Source organism: Carcharhinus amblyrhynchos, chromosome 9 (assembly GCF_965287045.1).
Source record: "Carcharhinus amblyrhynchos chromosome 9, sCarAmb.v2.hapA, whole genome shotgun sequence".
Taxonomy (NCBI): Eukaryota; Metazoa; Chordata; class Chondrichthyes; order Carcharhiniformes; family Carcharhinidae; genus Carcharhinus; species Carcharhinus amblyrhynchos.
In genome coordinates, this window is record NC_137332.1 from 42,227,333 (window position 1) to 42,249,338 (window position 22,006).

Consider the following 22,006-nt stretch of genomic DNA (forward strand, 5'->3'; position numbering starts at 1 on the left):
TATCCAATCTTGGTAATCTGTTTTAATCATGTTAATCCGAGATATGAAAAATAACCCATCAATTATGAAGGCTTTTACCTCCACGACATTGTCTGGCTAAATAGCACACAGAGCTCTTAAGATTCTCTGAACAACATTCTTCTCTCATATAGCAAAGTAATTAATTGTGCCTGACTATGGAGAACAACCTACGATTCAGTGAAAAGTGTAGGAAATATGAAGAACTATGATACAGAGTCCATTATTAAAGATGAGGCCACGGAGTTCTTGGAAGCGCATAAAATAGGACTGAGTCAGCATGGCTTTGTCAAGTGTTGGGGGGGGGAGGGGGGGGGGTGGGTGGCTGTCATGTCTGACAAATCTGTTGGAGTTCTTTGAGGGGATAAGAGAATCAAAGGACATGATTTATTTAGTTTTCCAGAAGACCTTCACAGGATGCCGCATAGGAGACCATTAAATAAGTTAAGAGCCCATGGTGTTAAGGATAAGATCCTGGCATGGATAGAAGATTGGCTGACTGGCAGAAAGCAGAGAGTGGGGATAAAGGGGTCTTTTTCAGGATAGCAGCCAGTGACTAGCGGTGTGTCTCAGGGGTCAGTGCTGGGACGCAACTTTTCACAATATACAGCAATTTGGAAGAAGGACTCAAAGGCACTGTTGCTAAGTTTGCAGATGATACAAAGATACGTAGGGGGACAGGTAGCATTGAGGAAGCAGGGGGGCCGCAGAAGTACTTGGACAGATTAAGAGAGTGGGCAAAGATGTGGCAATACAGAACACAACGGGGACACGTTTGAGGTTATGCACTTTGGCAGGAGAAATGGAAGCGTAGACTATTTTATAAATTGGGAAATGCTTTGGGAATAAGAAACACAAAGGAATTTGAGATTCCTTGGTCAAGATTTTCTTAAGGTTAATATGCATGTTCAGTCGATAGTTTGGCAGGTAAATGCAATGTTAGTATTCATGTTGAAAGGGCTAGATTACAAGAGGAGGGATGTACTTCAGAGGCTGTGTAAGGCTCTGGTCGGACCCCATTTGGAGTTTTGCAAGCGGTTTTGGGCCCTGTACTTGAGGAAGGATGTGCTGACCTTGGAAAGGTTCCAGAGGACAATTACAAGAATAATCCCCGGAATAAAGAGCTTGTCGTATGAGAAATGGTTAAGAACAGGGTCTGTAGTCATTGGAGTCTAGAAAGATGAGGGGGGATCTTATTCAAACTCACAGGATATCGCAAAGCCTAGATTAAGTGGAAGCGGAGAGGATGTTTCCGCTAGCAGGAAAAACTAGAATCAGAGGGCACAACCTTAGACTAAAGGGACGATCCTTTAAAACAGAGATGAGGAGGAATTTCTTCAGTCAGAGGGTGATGAGTCTGGAACACTTTGCCGCACAAAGCTGTGGAGGCCAAGTCATTGAGTGTCTTTAAGACTGAGATAGATATGTTCTTGATTAATAAGGGGATTAGGGGTTATGGGGAAAAGGCAGGAGAATAGGGATGAGAAAAATATTTATGATTGAATGGCACAGCAGACTTGATGGGCCAAGTGGCCAAATTCCACTACTATGTCTTATGGTCAAGATAAAATGTCACTTACAGCAATGATCCTGTCATGAACCTGAATACGTCCACTCTGCTCTGCGGTACTTCCTGGTATAATGCTTTTCACAAAAATACCAGAGGTATCTGTAAATATAATACCAAATTATTTTGTTCAGTAACTTCTCCAGTAATTCTGGTCTCTTTTGCATCCCAATTTTAATTACTTCCCATCTACAGCCCATGTTTATACAACAAACAGCTAACTTCTTCTCATGTAGTAAGGAGATAAGAACCAATTCCTACAGGGTGAACAAACATAGAAGTATAGAAGATAGGAGCAGAAGGAGGGCATTTGGCTCTTCGAGCCTGCTCTAGCATTCATTACGATCATGGCTGATCGTACAACTCAATAGCCTAATCCTGCTTTTTCCCCAAAATCTTTGATCCCATTCGCTCCAATTGCTACATCTAGCTGCCTTTTGAACACATTCAATGTTTTGGCATCAATTACTTCCTGCGGTAATGAATTCCACAGACTCACCACTCTTTGGGTGAAGAAATGTCTCCTCATCTCCATCTTAAATGGTTTACTCTGAATCCTCAGACCTCTGGTTCTGGACTCCCCCACCTTCAGGAATATCCTCCCTGTATCTATCCTGTCTAATCCTGTTAGAATTTTCGAAGTCGGTACGAGGCCCCCCCCTCATTTGCCTGAATTCCAGCAAAAACAATCCTAACCTAGTCAATCTCTCCTCATACTCGAGTCCCACCATCCCCAGAATCGGCCTGGTAAACCTTCGCTGCACTCCCTCCTGAGCAAGGACATCCTTCTTCAGAAAAGGAGACCAAAACTGCACACAATACTCTAAATGTGGCCTCACCAAGGCCCTGAATAATTGCAACAACGCATCCCTGCTCCTGTACTCAAAACCTCTCGAAATGGAGCCAACATGCTATTTGCCTTCTTTATCACGTGCTGCACTTGCATACTTACCTTCAAGGACATCCAGGTCCTGCTGCACGCTCTCTTCTCTCAAATTACAGTCATTCAGTTGTAATCTGCCTTCTTGTTTTTGCTTCCAAAGTGAATGACCTCACATTTGCCCAAATTATACTGCATCTGCCATTGATTAGCCCACTCACCCAACCTGTCCAGATCATTTTGAAGGATCTCTGCATAAAATCTGAACAAGTCAGAAAAAAGCAAAGGAGTATCTCCTTCCCCTCTTCTTCCAACTCTTTCATTCACCCAACTCCCAGCACTCTTGTGCAAAGTCACACTCCAGTGCTAAGTCACACTAAGAGGCCTGTATTTATATGTTCTGAAGCTAAAGACTTTGTTCAGCCCCAGATACAAAGAAACCAGTTCAAGCTAGTTTTTTTAATTAACTAACTTCTACTGCTCTCCACTGGAGAATTAGTATTTTCCTGCTAAGGCTTGGAGGAAATTTAGAATTTAAACAGTAAATTTAGGTTAGATATTAAATACTAAATGCAAAATAAATTAGATTTTTTTAGAAAGAGATTAAGATTCCCTCACTCATCCAACTCAGCATTCTGTTCAAAGTCACACGCTGATTAGAAGACAACCACATTACTTTCAGTCTGCAATTTCATTTACATCTGACGAGTACAACAGATCTCCTGAAGAACAACCATAAACTTGACTAGTTTTTATAACAATCTGAAAGTTTCATGGTAAGCATTATGGCAGCACGGTGGAACAGAGGGTAGCACTGTTGCCTCACAGCATCAGAGACCTGGGTTCGATTCCCGGATTAGGTCACTGTCTCTGCAGAGTCTGCACGTTCTCCCTGTGTTTGCATGGGTTTCCTTTGGGTGCTCCGGTTTCTTCCCACAGTCCGAAAGACGTGCTGGTTAGGTGCATTGGCCATTCTAAATTCTCCCTCAGTGTACCTAAACAGGTGCAAGAGTGTGGCAACTAGGGGATTTTCACAATATCTTTATTGCAGACTACTTGTGACACTAGTAAAGTAACCTTTAAAAATAACTGGTAATAAGCTTTTAGCTCCTGATGTATTTCATTAATTGAGTTTAAACTTCCCAGCTTCTGTAGTGGGATTTGAATTTACGCTTCCGAATCAGTCTACGGCTCTGGATTTCTACTTCAGCAATATAAACACTGTATAACCATAACTGTTGTTACCACAAGGACACAAAGGACATCACTTTGAGGGTAGATCAGAGAAACATTTTTATGAGAAGCAAGTGCAAGTCTAAGATGAGGCTGCAAGGCAGTGGGATTAGTTTTGGACTGCTTTTGCAAAGAAGTAGCACCTGTATGGGCTACAACTGGATCCACCCCCTCCGATTCCATGTTCCTCTGCAATCCTGAGCATATGTCCAGCACTTTGCCACTGGGCAGGAAACATAGCCTTCTGGATTCCTGCCCTCTAGGTCCGCTTATCTGCCTCACGTGCATTCATACCAACCTGTCCCTGACCAAATCAGAAGACTTTATCATAAGGAGTGTGACACAAGATACAAGATCTCCAGGCAATGTTCCCCTTTCCCATTGCACTGTTAGCATCTCAGTCTCCAGCTCAGTTCTATGGTTCGACTACCATAAGACACTGGCTAAAAGAAATTCCAGACACAAAGGGTAATGTAGAATGGCCTCCCAGTTCTTTCTAGTCCATAATTTTTGATTTGTGAACTCACCACCATGGGATGCACCAACATAACCAACAACTGTAATGCCCAGGCTTTGTCCATCTCTCTTGAGTTCAACGTTATCAATATCATAATCGTCTGCAGTAATCTATAAAGATCAAACAGAATACTTACCAAAGAATTTTAATATACATTAAGCTTGCACACAACATAAAGGTACACCATTTAACCAAAACAAACAAATTGTTTATCAAATTACCCTTCAAATCAATCTGATTGTTTGGCAGAATGATACAATGGAAATATTTACACAAACAGCAAGTTAGTGAGCCCATAAACATTTCAAAAGCTACTAAACTTTGTGCACAGATATCACCAAGGAAAGACTGACTGGTTTTGGCAAAGGTGGAGATCTAGATACTGGAATTTTTTTCAAGGACATGTTAACACGTGGGCTTGGGTGAATGACTTTTTTTTAAAAAAAGGTTGTGGATTGTTTGAGAATGCTGAGGATTATCTTAGCTGCCGATGTGCAATTTATCAAAGCTGTCAAGGTGTGAGCAGATTTTCAGAGCAGGTTATTAGGATATAGATTAACCTGAAGCCTCCCCCATGAGAAGGAAGTTGTCAATAAAAATTTTTTTTTCACCTTTGTAATTACAGAGAATAAGATAGGGAAAGACTTCAAGGAAGCGATGCATAATTGCAATAACGTTGAATTAACAAAGCATGGCTGCCTCTTCACTCATCTTTTTATTGAAAATCCATACGCAGTGGAAGATTTAATTACTTAAATCTGAAATTCATAGACTTCTGCTAGCTAAAGGTCTAAAAAGATATTGCACCAACAAGATTAGAGTGGCCGAAGGCAGAAAGGTCTGAATATCAGTGGCCGAAGATAAAAAATTCCAGAAGATTTTGTGACAAGGAATTATGTTATTGTAGCATTTTTTATGTGGTGAAATACAATGCTTCTAAGCCAGTTCAAATGAGAAAAATTATCAGGTGGGTATTTCCCTTTGTCTAGCTTCTGTTACAATTTGATCTACAGTCTTGATGGTATGTACCAAACCACAATAGCCTCAGCATTTCAGCATTCAATGCAGCTGGCAATATAGGATGAAGTCAAGTCAACACTAACAACAGAACATGACCTTAATGTATTACACACATCTGAAATGAAGCAAAAGTCTATGACAGTGCTTAACAAATTATTTTCCAACATGACCCTATGTTAACTCACCTTACTTTCTCAAGGGCAATTAGGGGGCAGACAGCAAATGCTGACCTTGCCAGTAATGTTCCCATCCCATAAACAAATATATTTTAAAAATTATTCAGAATTAACGTGATCACAGACATCAGCAAAAACAAAATAGCACTTAAACAGCATAATAACATTCCACATATTAAGTTTAAGTATCACATGTAATAATACATCATTTAACATGGCAAAGTGTTTTTGAAATACTTAGTAAAGGCATTATTTTATATATTCATGCAATAAGCCAAGTTCTCCATATTCCCTGGTGACAGAGACCTCAGTGAAGCCTCTTTCCTCCCACACACACTTGGTAATCAGCCATTCTCACTACACCTCACTCAACACCACTCTTTACAATCTCCCTCTCTTCCCACTCATTCACTCAGCATCCCCTCTTCCCAATCACAGCTCCCTCCAGTAGGCCTGGGGAGGTTTGGGCTCTGATGCTCAACTCTGCATGCCAAACCATGCCAAAGAAGCACAGCCCCCGATACCCATCCCACAACCGCCTCCCTATCACTACCACCAGGGTTACTGAACTCTGCAGGGACTTGAGCCGCACTGTTCCAACAGCCCCTTCCCCATTCCAGGCCTGACGACCTTTTTGGAGATTTGGGGACTGCTGCTCCCTGCCGAGGCCTGCTGCATAACACAGAGACTCAAGCTCCTGTTTTTGCAATCTCCAAAGCCTACTGAATCTGTGGAGACGCAGGGCCCTAATGTCCCCTCGGCCTTCCACTCCACTTCTCCCTATTCCCATGCCTGCTGAACTTCCCACAGGCACAGGTTCTGACACTCCCTCCTTTGGCATGCTGAACCTCAGAGACATAGGCCCTAACGCTCCTCCTCTCTTGCATCCGTGCCAGACAACAAAGAACCTTCCAGCCTTTCCTACTTACCAACTCCTGGTCTTTCTGGATTAACATCTTCCAACAGCATCCAGTGCTCAGTAAAACAAGCATACTGTTGCTATTGCCCTTCACGACGACCCATATCTGCAATCTGTAATTTTCTGTTCTCATAAAGGTGAAGGCAGCACAATGTAACTGGCTGAACTCTGCACCTGATATGCACTTTGCCCACTCATCCTGGGAACCTGAATGAGGTCATAAGCACCAGGCCATATTAAAGGCGAGTGCATGTGGCTGGGTCCCAAAGCTTGGCCAGTTGGTAGAAGTGGGGCCCATAAAATAAAGTTTAAAAAACTCTACTTTAACACCATGCCTTTAGCCAAAGAGGATAGGAAAATAACGGTCGAAGTCTCCGTTATTTCTTACCTTGCCTCGCCTATCAGCCTCGGATGCATTTCATCTGGTCAGGAATAAATGCACTTTCAAAGATATTAAGAACATAAGAACATAAGAAATAGGAGCAGGAGTAGGCCATCTGGCCCTTCGAGCCTGCCCCGCCATTCAATAAGATCACGGCTGATCTGTCGTGGCTCAGTTCCACATTCCCGCCCTCTCCCCATAACCCTTAATCCCCTCGCTTATCAAAAACCCATCAACCCGCGTCTTAAAAATATTTAGCGAGGTAGCCTCCACCACTTCAACGGGCAGAGAATTCCAGAGATTCACCACCCTTTGAGTGAAGAAATTCTTCCTCAACTCCGTTCTAAATCGCCCCCCCTTTATCTTGAGGCTGTGCCCCCTAGTCCTACTGTCCTTTCTGAGCGGGAAGAGTCTCTCCACCTCTATCCTATCCATCCCATTCATCATCTTACGTCTCAATGAGATCTCCCCTCATTCTTCTAAACTCTAACGAGTACAAGCCTAGTTTATTCAGCCTCTCCTCATAGCTCAACCCCCCCAACTCCGGTATCAGCCTAGTAAACGTCCTCTGCACTCCCTCCAAGGCCAAAATATCCTTGCGTAAGTACGGCGCCCAAAACTGCACACAGTACTCCAGCTGCGGCCTCAACAAGGCCCCATATAGCCGCAGCAAGACCTCCCTACTTTTATATTCAATCCCCCTCGCTATGAAGGCCAGCATCCCATTCGCCTTCCTGACCACCTGCTGCACCTGCAAGCTGGGTTTTTGCGACTCATGCACAAGGACCCCAAGGTCCCTCTGCACCGTCGCCTGCTGCAGTTTTTCTCCACGTAAGTAATAATCCTTCCTACCATTATTCCTACCAAAGTGGACCACCTCGCACTTGCCAACATTAAATTCCATTTGCCAGTTCCTGGCCCATTCGCCCAGCCTATCCAGATCCTTCTGCAGACTCTCCACACCCTCCGCGCAATTTGCCGTTCCACCAAACTTGGTGTCATCAGCAAATTTCAACACCATACACTCGGTTCCCTCCTCCAGATCATCTATATAAATGGTAAATAGCTGAGGCCCCAGCACCGACCCCTGGGGCACTCCACTAGTCACCAACCGCCAATCCGAATAGCACCCATTGACCCCCACTCTCTGCCTCCTATTTGACAACCAGTCCTCTATCCACGCTAACACTCTACCCCCAACTCCATGTCCTCTGACCTTCTGCAATAACCTCTTGTGAGGTACCTTGTCAAACGCCTTCTGAAAATCAAGAAAGACCACATCCACCGGCTCTCCTCTATCCACCGCCCTAGACACATCCTCATAGAACTCCTGTAAATTTGTCAGACACGACTTCCCTTTAAGGAAACCGTGCTGCGTCTGCTCTATCAAGCAATTCCCCTCAAGATGCCTCGCTATTTCCTCCTTGATGATGGATTCTAACATTTTACCTACAACAGACGTTAAACTAACCGGCCTATAATTCCCCGCCTTTTGCCTAGCACCCTTCTTAAACAACGGCGTAACATTAGCCGCTTTCCAATCTTCCGACACTTCCCCGGAATCCAGCGACGTCTGGAAAATAACCACCAAGGCATCCACTATCACCTCCGCCATTTCTTTCAGAACCCTCAGATGCATTCCATCCGGTGCTGGCGACTTGTCCACAATCAGCCCCTCCAGTCTGTCGAGCACCGCCTCTCTAGTAACAGTAATGTCATTGAGACCCTCCAGTCCTACCACCTTTCCATCTCTAACACCCGGCAAATTATTCACGTCCTCCTCCGTGAAGACCGAAACAAAAAAGTTATTCAAGACCTCAGCCATTTCCCCATCCCCTACCACTAAGTCCCCCTTCTCATCCTCTAAGGGTCCAACGTTCACCCTAGCCAGCCTCTTCCTTTTTATATACTTATAAAAACTCTTGCTATCCTTTTTTATATTAAGCGCTAGCCCAGCTTCATAGTTTCTCCTACCCTTCTTTATCAACTTCTTTGTCAATCTTTGTTGACATTTAAACCTCTCCCAATCCTCTTCTCGCCCACTACTCTTAGCTACTCTAAACGCCTCCGCTTTTAATTTAACACTTTTCTTCACCTCCTTCGTTATCCACGGCTTATTACCTCTCCTCCTACTGTCCTTTTTGACCATCGGAATAAATTTCTGCTGAGCACCAAGAAAGATCTCCTTAAAGATCCTCCACTGCTCCTCAGCAGACCTACCTTCCAACACGCTCCCCCAGTCCACATTCGCCAATTCCTCTCTCATCTTACCGTACTCCCCTCTGTTCAAACAAAGGACGCGTGTCCGGGAACCCACTTTGTCCTCCTTAATCTCAACATAATAATTTCATTTTTATTCTTTTTTTAATTCATTCATGGGTCACGGATGTTGCTGGCTGACCAGCATTTATTACTTATTCCTAGTTGCCCTCTGCAGTCACATGTAGGTCAGGCCAGGTAAGGATGGTAGATTTCCTTCCTTAAAGTGATATTAATGAACCTGGTGGGTTTTTTCGATAATCAACATGGTCATCCGTAGATTCTTAATTCCAGGTTTTATTTCTTAAACTGAATTCAAATTCCACCATCAGCCATGGCAGGATTCAAACCCAGATCCCCAGAACATTAGCTGAGTTTCTGGATTAATAGTCTAGTGATAATACCACTAATACATCATCTCCCCATCTAATACTGATTACAATGTCCATATGTTTGTACTGTTCCTCTATTTTGTGAAAACAGACATGAAACATTCATTAAGAACCAAGCAAACATCATCTAACGCTACATACAATTTACTCTTTGGTCCCAAATAGACCCTACTCTTTTTTTTAGTTATCTTCTTGCTCTTCACATATCTACAAAATATCTTTTTGTTTTCCTTTATTTACTTGTTTTCGTGCCCTCTCTTTTTGTGTTCATAATTTTCCTTTAAATTTCACAACTACACTTTTTATACTCCTTTGTTTTCTGCAGTATTGAGCCTCGATATTTGACACATGCTTCCCTTTTCCCCTTATTGTCTTCTTTAAGGATGGTGCTATGATGTTATATGGGTATCTGACTGCAAATGTAAGAAATCTAACTAAATTTCAACAAGTATAATCATTATTGCCTTATTAGCAATAGACAGCATGGTTTTGTGAAAGGGAGGTTGTGTCTCACAAACTTGATCAAATTGTTTGAGGAAATAACAAAAAAAATTGACCAGGCAGGGCAGTGAAAATTGTCCACATGGACTTTAATAAAGCTTTCGATAAGGTTCCTCATGGCAGGCTGATACAGAAGATGAAGTCATATGGGATTCAAGGTGAGCTCGTAAGATAGATACAAAACTGACTTGGGTACAGAAAGCAGACAGTAGCAGTACTTTTCTAACTGGAGGTCTGAGACAAGTGGTATTCCACAAGGATCAGTGCTAGGGCACTGTTGTTTGTAATATATATGTAAATGATTTGGAAGAAAATGTAGGTGGTCTGATTAGTAAATTTGCAGATGAAACAAATATTGGGAAGAGTCGAGGATAGTGAGGAGGATTGTCAGACAATATAGCAGGATATAAATTGGCTGGAGACCTGGGCCGAAAGAACTTAACCCAGACAAACGTGAGGTGTTGCGAATTGGAAGGAAAATATACAGTAAATGGTGGAATCCTTAGAAATATTAGCATGCAGAGGTATCCAGACTGCAGATCCACAGTTCCCTGAATGTGGCAACTCAGGTGGGCAAAGTGGTCAAGAAGGTGGATGGGATGCTGGCCATGATCTGTCGGGATGTTGAATATAGGAATTGGAAAATCATGTTGCAGTTGTATAAGGCTTTGGTTAAGCTGCATTTGGAGTATTGTGTATAATTCTGGTCGTCATATTACTGGAAGAATGTTAATGCATTGGAAAGGGTGCAGATTTACCAGATTTTGCCTGGTTTGGAGGATATGGACTATGAAGAAAGGTTGAACAAACTTGGATTGTTTTCATTGCAGTGTCGGAGGATGAGGAGGGACCTGAGAAAGGTTTACAAGATTATGATAGGCTTGGGTAGAGTGGATAATCAGAGTCTTTTTCCCCCAAGGTCAAAGAGTCAATTCCTTAGAGGCATAGGTTGAAAGTCAGAGGGGGAAAGTTTAAAAGAGGCGTAAGATACAAGCTTTTCACACAGAGGGTGGTGAATGCCTAGATCGTGCTGCCAGAGGAGAGGGCGGAAGGAGAATCTATAACAACGTTCAAGAGGCACCTGGATAGATACATGAATAGGCAGGGAATAGAGGGATATGGACCATGTAGAGGCAAGAAAATATTAGATTAGAGAGGCATCTTTTTCAACACAGATTTGGTGGGCTAAAGGGCCTGTTCCTGCGCTGTACTGTTCTTTGTATTAGTTCAGATAATCAATCTGGTTATTTCAGCTGTTTTATTTCAGTTCTTCATTACTGGCTTTATCGTTGGAGCTATCCCAAGAAGCTATCAGACTCACTGATTTAAAAAAAAATAAACAGCAAATTTAAATTCTTGTAACAATTTTAAAATGCATAACTATTCAAATACGAAAGAAATTCATCACCATTAATTATGTCTATTTTTATTTTGAAACAGGGACCTTGAAATTGATTTTTATTTATTTTGCCATACTAGGCACCAGATTTCTGGATAACTTAGGGAATAAAATTGGATTAAAATATTTTCTTTTTTCCTCTGGCATTAAAGCCCAAATTTAACACGAACAAATGGAATGCAAGACATTTGTTACAGATCAAAACCTTATGTGGTCAACTAACTCAGCAGATGGACCACGGTCTAACTCCTGAACGCAAAGCCAAGAAGGATGGCACCAACTCGTGCAAATACTCTGACACCACTTGGTTTCCACAATGGATGTAGTCCAATTCAAGCACAGCACAAGGGCACTGGACTGCCTAGAAACTTGCCAAATTTAGTTTGGAAACATAATATTAAGTGAGAAACAATTATCCTGCCCATAATCACAAAATAGTAAAAACTAAGTGCCCAAGACACAAAGTTCCATGCAAAAGCTGAATCTGCTGCTTGCAAATCTTGCTCCTGTGGCATACATTTATAACAGAATGGCACTAATCATAAAAGAACACATACAAAATTGCCTACAAATATATTAATTGCAATTCTCACTCCAAGAGACTGCTAAATACATGAAATGGAAAAAAGAACATGCTAAATGAATAAAACGAGTAGAAATATCAGTGGAATCCGTCCTGGGGAGAAATATCCTATCCTCACCTTTATGCCAAAAAAAGAAAAATTGTTGGGTCTAGTCTGGTTTCCTAATGTAAATTGAGGTTCTGGTCCAGGACCCTAACATTATAGGCAAACATAGAAGAGTATTTATGTGTAGTATACTCCACAAAAACAAGTTAGCAGTTGACTTATTTTGTAATGCTGTTGAGAAAATGAGTGGAAATGTTTTTATGGGAGCTTCACTTGAGTGAGGTGAAGGAGGTCCATAAATGGATCCTTAAACAAGTTGAACTTACAAAATGCATATCAAAATGTATGACCTCCAGTTATATCATAACTCAACAAACAGCCTGAAAAACTGACTGAATGCCAGATTTTTACAACTCATGAAACAAGAAATTGGAGAACATTGAAAGGATAGGCTCAATTTAATATCCACATGCAAAGCAACTAAAGGGAAAAAAAAAACCCTTCACCTGTTAATAAAAACACAAATCCATAATTCATCAACTCTTTTCCCACCAGTAACAGGCCACGGAATCAAATGCCAATAGCTTCAGACTCCTGTTCAGCACACAAGACAGCACGTTCTCATCTAAACCCTCACTATTGCATCTGGAAGATCATCTCTAGCCAACTCTTTGAAGCCCAATTGTCCACAGTCCCTTTTTACATTTCTTTCATTTGAAGAGGTTTTGATAGAAAGACTTACCATTCTCTTTAATGTACTAGGAATAAAGAGGAAAACATTCCAGTTTTTAATAGGATCAATCCTCATTTTGGTGAGTATACAATTCCCAAGTAGAAATGGTCACAAATATACATTCCTTGCATTTCTGTGATTCAATAGTACTTACAGCATTAGAATGGTCCTGAGAAGGCACCAGGGCAGGAATAACTGCAGGAGATTTGAAACGGAAGTCTTCACATGGATCTCTTGCCACGACCATGTGGACTCGATTACCGCAGTTTCTCAACACCTGAGCAATTTGTTCACTTCCCATTCCCTGGACATCAGTGCCTCCAATCTGGAGTATATGATCACCTGTTCTAAGCCTTCCATCCTAAAAACATGCAATAAAATCTTTAAATTACTGCTTACAATTAGGTAACATGAAGTAATGGAGACAGATTAAGGGGACAAAGTGTAATTAGATTTCCAAACAGCATTCAAAAAGGTGCCACAAGGAAGGTTACTTAAGAGCTCCTGGTGTTGGGGATGATGCATAGGAACAAATAAAGGATTGGGTCACAGATAGGAAATAGGAAGTTGGGATAAATGGATCATTTTCAGGTTGGTAAACTGTAACAGATGGAGTGTTGCAGGAGACAGTACTGGGATCTCAACGATTTACAACCTAGAGTAATAACTTGGATGAAAGAACAAACTGTATTTTAGCCACATTTTCTGATGATATAAAGATTGGTAGAAAAGCAAGTTGCGAGGAAGGTACAATAAGTCTGCAAAGAGATATAGATAAGTTAAGTGAGTGGGCAAAAATGTGGTAGATGGAACAAAATGTGGAAAAATGTGAGATTGTCCACTTACGCAGGAAGTACGTGGGGATCTGGGTGTCCTCATACATGAACCTCATACATGTGACCTTCATTGCATGGAAAGTGGAATAGAAAAGTAGGGAAGACTTGCTATATAAGTACAGGTCATTGGTGACACCACATCTGAAATGCTCTGTAAAATTTGATTTTGATTTGATTTATTAGTATCACATGCATCGGTATACAGTGAAAAGTACTGTTTCTTGCATGCTATACAGACAAAGCATGCCATTCATAGCGAAGGAAAGAAGAGGGTGCACAATGTAGTGTCACAGTCGTAACTAGAGTGTAAAGAAAGATCAGCCTAATGTGAGGTAGGTCCATTCAAAAGTGGAGAAGTTGTTCTTGAGACGGATGGATATTCTTACGAAGGTCAGCAAATACTTTCATTAGAAGCAGTTCACAGGAGGTTTACTAGAATGATTCTGGAGTTGTAAGGGTTGTCTTACAAGGAAAGGTTGAGCATGTTGGATTTATACTTATTGCAATTTAGAAGAATAAAAGGTGATCTTAATGAAACACATAAGATTTTGAGGGAGCACTTGACAGGATAGATGTTGAGAGGATGTCTCCTCTTGTGGGAATGTAGAACTTGGAGGCACAGTTTAAAAATAAGGGATCTCCCTTTTTAAAAATGAGGATGAATTTCTTCTTTTGGAGGTCATTACTCTTTGGAATTCTCTTCCCCAGAGAACACTAAAAGTTGAGTTATTGGAACGCTGAGCTAGACAAATTTCTGACCATCAAGGGAGTTAAAAGGTTATGGGGGACCGAATGAAAATGCAGTTAAGGCCATAATCAGATCAACCATGATCTTGTCAAATAGAACAACAAGTTCAGTAACCAAATGGTCCACTCCGTCTGTTCCTGTTTCTTAGGAACTCATTTGATTTAGGGAAATATTCTATGAAACACAAATCTGGGTTATTAACCAAGACTATCATTACATGCCAGATGCTTTGTTACCAAATTTAACACATCACAGATGTAAAGTGAAAATTACATCATTAAAAAAATTCTAATTTCTCCCTTGTTGTGAAAGAGGTTCCTCAAAGAAATTTTAAAAAATGCTTCCGAGATTGGAATTGATAATTGTAATGATAATTTCAAACTATTTATTTTGTCTTCTCTTGGTGGCAGCAATTCACGACAGAATTCAACTCAACAGGTGAGAGCAGACCTTACTTAAGCAACTGTTCACTATACATGAGCCTGAGAAGCAAATGTCAAGGTACTACTCAAGCATGAGAGTCAGTGGCTCAATGCTGGCCTGATATCGCATCCTCAGAATTGCACCTACAGAAGTAGTAACAGCTTCCAATTACATAACAATCAGAACCCTAGCCAATTTTCCTCTCCCATAATCCACAACTGCTGAAGACAACGAGCAGGATTTTGCCCATAGTGCCATAAAACAGTGTGAATCATTTGTTAGAATAATGCACAAACTTTCTATGCAGTCTTTCACTGGAACAGACTGTAAATTAGAGAGTCAAAAGGCACAGCACCATTAAGAGCATGTGGAACTTGTGAGAATGGAACAAGCAACTTTATATATCCATAAGCAATCAGATTGAAGTATCGTTAATGAGCAGCACAGGATCTGAACCAAGAACTATAAATTAGAATATGCAACTCAATGTCAAATCAGGTTAAGTAAAGGAATTAAAGAGGGAGAAATAAAGTTTGGCTTAAGAGACATGACAGAGAAAAAATGTTTTAAAAGTGTTCTTAAATCTCCAATAATAATTGAAGTCAAAGAAATAATACACCACCAAGTTAATTTTCAGTGCCAAAATTTATATTTGTCAGCAATTAAAACTTATGTCATTTAAAAGGACACTGATACTAGGATAGACAAGCCCCATCTTTTTCTGGTAGGGCTAGTTTGCATCTGCAAGTCAAATACAGCAATTTCATGGCATGCAATGTAATTGAATAGGAAGCTCTATAGTGACATGTCATTTTCAGTAAGTATTCAAAAGAAAATCACAGCTTTCCATGTTTAAAGACAATGTGCTCAGTGGGCAGAAGTTGCTGTCTGATTCCCTTCTAAATTTTAGTGAGCACTGTAAACAACATCACTATACCTACAACAAAATTTGGCTGATTGTTAGGGCTCTCCAGCTGACACTTTCAGAATAAAGGCTCACTTAGGACTCTCTCAAGCAATGTAGCTATTATCAGATTTTCCTAAAATCTGTTTCCTAAACTATGAAATTTAGCATTAATTTTTTTTTAAAAATTAAAAATAACATCTAAACATATTCAAGTTATTTCAATGGTTTTTTTGGGACATAATTTCCCCAAGACACCACTGTAATGAAATGTTGCGCTGATTGGCCTTAACTAAAATAAAGAAAATGCCTTCTTAGAAATAGTGAAATTACATCTGCAAAATGGACATAATCCATGTCTTCATTATATAAAAGAACAAAAGAATTGGTATCATTAGAACTCAAAAATCCAGATGGAAAAAACACAATTGCTATGGAATACCGAGTTCATGTTTTTTCCATGTATCAATTCAATATCCATATTTTGTGGAAGCACTCAGAAGAGGCTAAGCACTTCTCCAGAAATTAAGAAAGGAGAAACAAAAATCTTCTGAAAGCTAAGTATAAAACAGCATTGACAACAGCATTGCAAAACCTTCAACATCAGCTTGCTGCATGCAAAAGCTCATGACACAAGTTGACTAAAGGAGAAGAATGAGGAAAAGATTAATCCTACATTAAAACTTATATTTCCAAAAGACCTGTTTAATTATGTCAATCGTTTAAATTATAGATTTGTAAGACTATGTTTGGATCTGTATCTTTAAACATAGGATAAAAATGAAAAGGGTCACATGACCGGTGCTGAAATCTGACAACAAGTATGTGGTTTTAGTGTTAAAGACTAAAGGGGACCCAGGTGGTTTTACTGGGAGTGTAAGATGTTTATGTTTGGAGATAACAGTAGCAATCAGTGTGCTAACAATGGTTAAGGCTATGAGTTGCCAATGTCCCAGAGAAGTGTTGAGAATGCTGTGTTTACAACAGTTGAGCCCAAACAGTTGTGATGAAATCTATGTTCGCAAAGCCTATTTTTTTTGACAGAACTCAAACTGAAAAGGGAAACTAAGAAAAAAACTGATTTTTCCAGTTTCTAAGGAAATTAAAACTGAAACTGGGTGAAGCATATTAAGGGAAACAAAGCCCTCCAAGCCCAGAAGTTGATCAGTCTAGGGAGCGCAGTACAGGCAAGCTGAAGAAGTCGGGTTCAATCCAGAAGTTCAGAAGAAGGAAGTACACAGTTGTTGCAACTATTTCTGTTACTTCAAGGTGATATTGATGCATCAAGACCAATCAGACTGAGCTGAAGACAGTGCAGATGTGTATTATTTTTGGTGAAAACAATACTTGTGGAATTCAGGTTACTGTTGGTTGGGGATTAGATTATATCCAGGAGAGGAGCTGAAATTCTTCATAAGCAAGGGTTTTAAAAAACTTTGTGACTGAGTTTGATGAACTACATGCTGAGTAGAATGCTGAGCCAATTCATAAGGGCTGACTTAATTGCCTCTGCCATTTAATGTGTAATTTATAGTGTATAATTGATTGAGATTTTCCTGTTAATTAATGCTTAATTTGTGTTGATTTGTTTTAGAGTACGGAAGTTAGCTAAGATTGTAGTTAGGTTTTGCTTTGTTTTGGCCCTTGCAAACTAAAAATTTTTTGTTTGAGTCATGGAAGCTAGTGGCTTCATTCTTTTAGCAAATAACTTGGATTTCAGATTTCTTCAACTTAACAAAAAAGTTAATGGTCTCCACCAAGATTGTAACACTGTCTAAGTTCCATGATGAAAGAGGGTTGGGCTTTTAAGAAGAACTAAACAGCATTTCTTGCAAGGCTCTTGTGATTCATGTTGCCATGGAAATGGGCTTTAAGAAAGAAACGATTTCTTAGATATCCTGATAAACTCAGAGACACTAGGCAGTATTTTACCATTTTTAGTCTAAGTGCTGGGCAGATTGAAACAGAGAGTTTCAGATCCATCTCTTGGACATGTTTTTAGGCCCCCCCTCCATATACATTCTGCCTGCAAAAACCTGTTGCTCACTCCAGAAGCCTGCGGACAGGGCTTAACATGTCCAAAAGCCTGCAGGCGGAAGTAGTGCGCATGTGCAGGCATTTGACACACGTTAGCAGTAGCAGAGGTCTGACAAAAAGAGAGCTGTCAGGTCCCTGCTAGTGCAGGCAGCCTGAAGCAGCTCTCCCCCATTCAACTGCAGGAGCCCATGGCCCGAGATATGGTCCCCACCAACCCCCTCCCTCCCACAGCCCAAACCAATTGTGGACCCCCTCCCTCTCCCACCGATCATGGCTCCGCTGCCCTCCCAGCACCAGTTGCTGCAGAGGGGCGAGTGCCCCGCCCCTATTAGCCCCACTCCCTGGAACTGCCCGGTGGGCATTACCCAGGTGCCAGGGTGGCACTGCCAATCTGGCATTGCCCAAGGGACACACCTCTCCCCCCCGCCCAACCCCCACCCTCGCCCTCAGTCTCCCTGGGGGGGGACGGCCTCAATGGCCTGCGGTTCCATCAGTGAGGCCAAATCAACTGCTCCCCATTCATGGTGAGCATGTCTAATCCCCGCCGGTGAGAATCTTTCCCGGTGAGGTCATAAAGGCAGGTGAGCCTGGACAATTGACGCGGGCTCGCTAATGACACGTAAATGCTTCTTTCAATAAATTTCAATATATTAACCTGCCTTTTGTCCATTTCCGGCAAGAAGCTGACCGTGCCGGAAATCCAGCACTCGTAAAATGGCGCCTGTCGCGAAAATCGATGCCAATCATGCTAATCGTTTAATGCCCTACTTTACGACCATGTCGCACCCAAAAACAGTAAAATCACCCCCAGCGTTAGCAGGCTCAGGGAGAGAAAGTGCAACTAGAAGCCAAAAATCTCTATGGCTCACCGGAGCACAATGCAAGTGTGAGCTCACGCTCAGACTGAAAAGGCCTTGTGAAGAGAGAAAAAAGAGCTGGAAAACTGGAAAATCACTTGCCCCAGAGGGAGCTTTTCTAGTAATATTCTCAGTGAAGAACAAATCAAAGAAAGAAACAGAAGTAAACCCTTGGGAGGTAAGAATTATTTCGAACTGATCTTGGGAGAATTAAATGTCTGCTTAAAGGACAATGTAATTTCAACTGTGAAGCATATTTTCCAGTTGTGCTAAGAATAAAAAGGGAGATACTCTGTTATATATTTTCAAGTATTAGCTGCTTACAAAGATAGTGAATAGTGATTTTCATCCTTTGTTACAGTAAGCGTCTTAAAAAATGAAGTCTTGTTTTGTTTATTTTTCAACTTTTGAGAGGAAGCTTAAATTCCTGATTAAAAGTTAGTGGTCCTGATGGAGACTGCAACACAATATAGAAATAACAATATTATAATTAGTTCCAGTAAATTACCTCTCATCATTTTTTATTCTACTTTTGAATACTTCCTGTAAATGGCATGTCATTATACCTGGCAATTAATATAATGTTTGTCACCAATTCTTCTGATTACCAAGTATTTTTCAATTGTAACTGGATATATAGGAATTCAAAGACTGGCAACAGTAAATCTTTTATGGCCGTTCATTCGCTAAAAATCTAAAAAATAGGCTTAAGAAGTGTTATCTTTGAATATTAATGCAATGGCAACATTAAGTTGTTGGAGAAATTCTACCAGCTTACATGTTATTAAACAGACATACTTAAAGCATTTTATTCTGCTTTCAGGAAATAAGCCACACGCCTCTACGATAAAATTCAGGATCTGTTCTGTAAAAGGCACCAATTATCATCTTTAAGCATAACCTAAAGTCCAAGATAATAATGCAAAGGAAGAAAAGTTACCCGATCAGCTAACCCTCCTGGTACAACTGTTTTCACAATTACTCCAGTAGGTTTGCCTCCTACAATTCCAAATCCTAAACCTGATCCATCACTGACCAATTCAATTTCTTCCACGTGCCCCCATTGAATCTGAAATGGATGGAAAACAGAACATTCACTTTACAACAAAATATATCAAACTTTTACCTTACAAAATTAATCCTTTCAACTGAAATTCAGCAAGAACTCAAGATTTTTTAAAAAATAAAAATTAGCTATTGAGACAGTTGTTTTTACTGCTGAATGCATTACTTGATTCATAAACATCTTAATTAGTTTGTATTTATGTAAAAGCAATGCCCCTGTCATCCACAGGCTTAATAATAAATGGTGATGGAACTGAAATATTCCCATAACACTATGCAAGGCTCTGTACAAGGACTTGCTTGTTATTTATTTGAATAATAAAGCTTTGATAGTTTAAGGAATCATTCAAGGTAAGAAATGCTGATGACATTGCTGGTCAATCAGGTGATTAAGTTCAAGGAGGCTGCCATTCATCACTGTCTACCACAGCACACTAACCAAGAGGAAAGAGTAAGCTGTTAATTGTACAAATTGCATCATTCAAATAACAGTCAGAAGTAACGCATAACAGGCTAGGTTTCCCCTGATATATCAGAGGATAAATATGCTGCACAGTGTAAAATTGAGCCATACAAATCCAGGCATTCCCACTAGAAAGACTTAAATCACTTACAAACATAAATCCTGCCTTCGACTAGTGGATACAAATGTTGCTTCCATTTCTAGTTTGGCATCCCACAAACAGATGCATAGGTTCATCCTACTGGAGAACTGAATCCAGAAAGAATAAAAGTGCTTTTCGAAAAGCTGTTACTGGTGGTGCTCTCCTTGTTTAATCACTAATTGCTATTATTTTGATTAACTGAATTAGCCCTTCGTTAATTAATGATGACAAAAGAAGGTATGTATCCCAGAACCTGGGAAACAAAAAGTTTGATTAACTTCTGGTTTATATTCCTAAATTCCATTCAGGAAGAACTTATTTGTACGTAGTCGTCAACTTGCTAAGCTCATAGGAAGCCTTCTGAATCATTTCAACACGCAATAGTTAGATTGATTCTTGATTAAAGAGGGGGTGCAGGAATACAATGTGCTGATGGAGAAAATAAACCAACGACAAATTTTTCCTCAATAAGCTAACAACGTCAAGCCACCAATTTGTGCTGACACTTTGGCAAGAATTTTCCAGCCATTCTCACTGGCGGAATCTTCTCATCTCCCAACAGTGAGCTCTTCTGGTCCCGCGAACGGCGAACCCCAGCACCAGGTAGAATGGGAAAACCCATCAACAGCAGTGGGACCTGAAGACACTGCCATCAAGAAGCATGCCACATGTGGTACAGACAATTCGGCCCATTATCTAAAAGCAGCCATTTTGTGATTTGATCACCTGGAGCCAAAACCTGCATTCTTCATAGCGAGGCGGATTGAATATAAAAGTAGGGAGGTCTTGCTGTAGCTGTATAGGGCATTGGTGAGGCCGCAGCTGGAGTACTGTGTGCAGTTTTGGTCGCCGCACTTACGCAAGGATATTTTGCCTTGGAGGGAGTGCAGAGGAGGTTTACTAGGCTGATACCGGAGTTGAGGGGGTTGAGCTATGAGGAGAGGCTGAATAAACTAGGCTTGTACTCGTTAGAGTTTAGAAGAATGAGGGGAGATCTCATTGAGACGTATAAGATGATGAATGGGATGGATAGGATAGAGGTGGAGAGACTCTTCCCGCTCAAAAAAGACAGTAGGACTAGGGGGCACAGCCTCAAGATAAAGGGGGGGCGGTTTTGAACGGAGTTGAGGAGGAACTTCTTCACTCAAAGGGTGGTGAATCTCTGGAATTCTCTGCCCGTTGAAGTGGTGGAGGCTGCCTCGCTAAATATTTTTAAGACGCGGGTTGATGGGTTTTTGATAAGCGAGGGGATTAAGGGTTATGGGGAGAGGGCGGGAATGTGGAACTGAGCCACGACAGATCAGCCATGATCTTACTGAATGGCGGGGCAGGTTCGAAGGGCTGGATGGCCTACTCCTGCTCCTATTTTTTATGTTCTTATGTTCTTAATCGGGTAAAGCCCCTATCAGAACACGATGTCCTTGACTAGTATAGTACTGGGCCTAAAGAACAAAGAATCTGCCAGTATTGGGATAAGGAACACATATTGACGTCCTCCACTCTTTTCACACTTAGGCAATGTGCGCAGATGGGCAGATTGAATTAAATTAATCTTTACAACATTATTGACCAGTGGTTGTTAACAACAACTTTGAATCAAGGTGGCATGATGCCAGAATTCGGCATAAAAGATATTTTCGAGAAGCATCCAGTTTGTCCATTCTTGGGGTAGAAGTAGAATTCATGTTGGCACAATAACGCGTCACATAGCCCTGGTCTAGACACAGCAGCAGAATTCCTGTTGGCATGAACCCATTATAATGCAGTCTGCAGTTCTTATTGATCAGTATACCTTTTATTCGTTTCTTTGCTCCGTAGTTAATTGATAAGCATTTTGTTGCTTTATGTTACTTTTCATTCAATAAATTTTGATATTAGTTGCTAATTCAGTGATTGAGTCTTTGCC

The 22,006-nt window shown here is 40.9% G+C and overlaps 1 protein-coding gene across 5 annotated transcripts in view; it reads right to left on the minus strand.

The window, feature by feature from the left end:
* patj (PATJ crumbs cell polarity complex component) overlaps positions 1-22,006 on the minus strand; it is a 359,514-nt gene that overhangs the window by 324,261 nt on the left and 13,247 nt on the right. For all 5 annotated transcript variants that reach the window (XM_080195514.1, XM_080195515.1, XM_080195511.1 and 2 more), the window contains 4 exons: positions 19,371-19,499; positions 12,780-12,986; positions 4,226-4,325; positions 1,599-1,687 (listed from right to left, as the gene is read on the minus strand). In XM_080195514.1, coding sequence (XP_080051640.1) covers positions 1,599-1,687; positions 4,226-4,325; positions 12,780-12,986; positions 19,371-19,499 — 525 coding nt within the window. The remainder of the gene's footprint in view (positions 1-1,598; positions 1,688-4,225; positions 4,326-12,779; positions 12,987-19,370; positions 19,500-22,006) is intronic.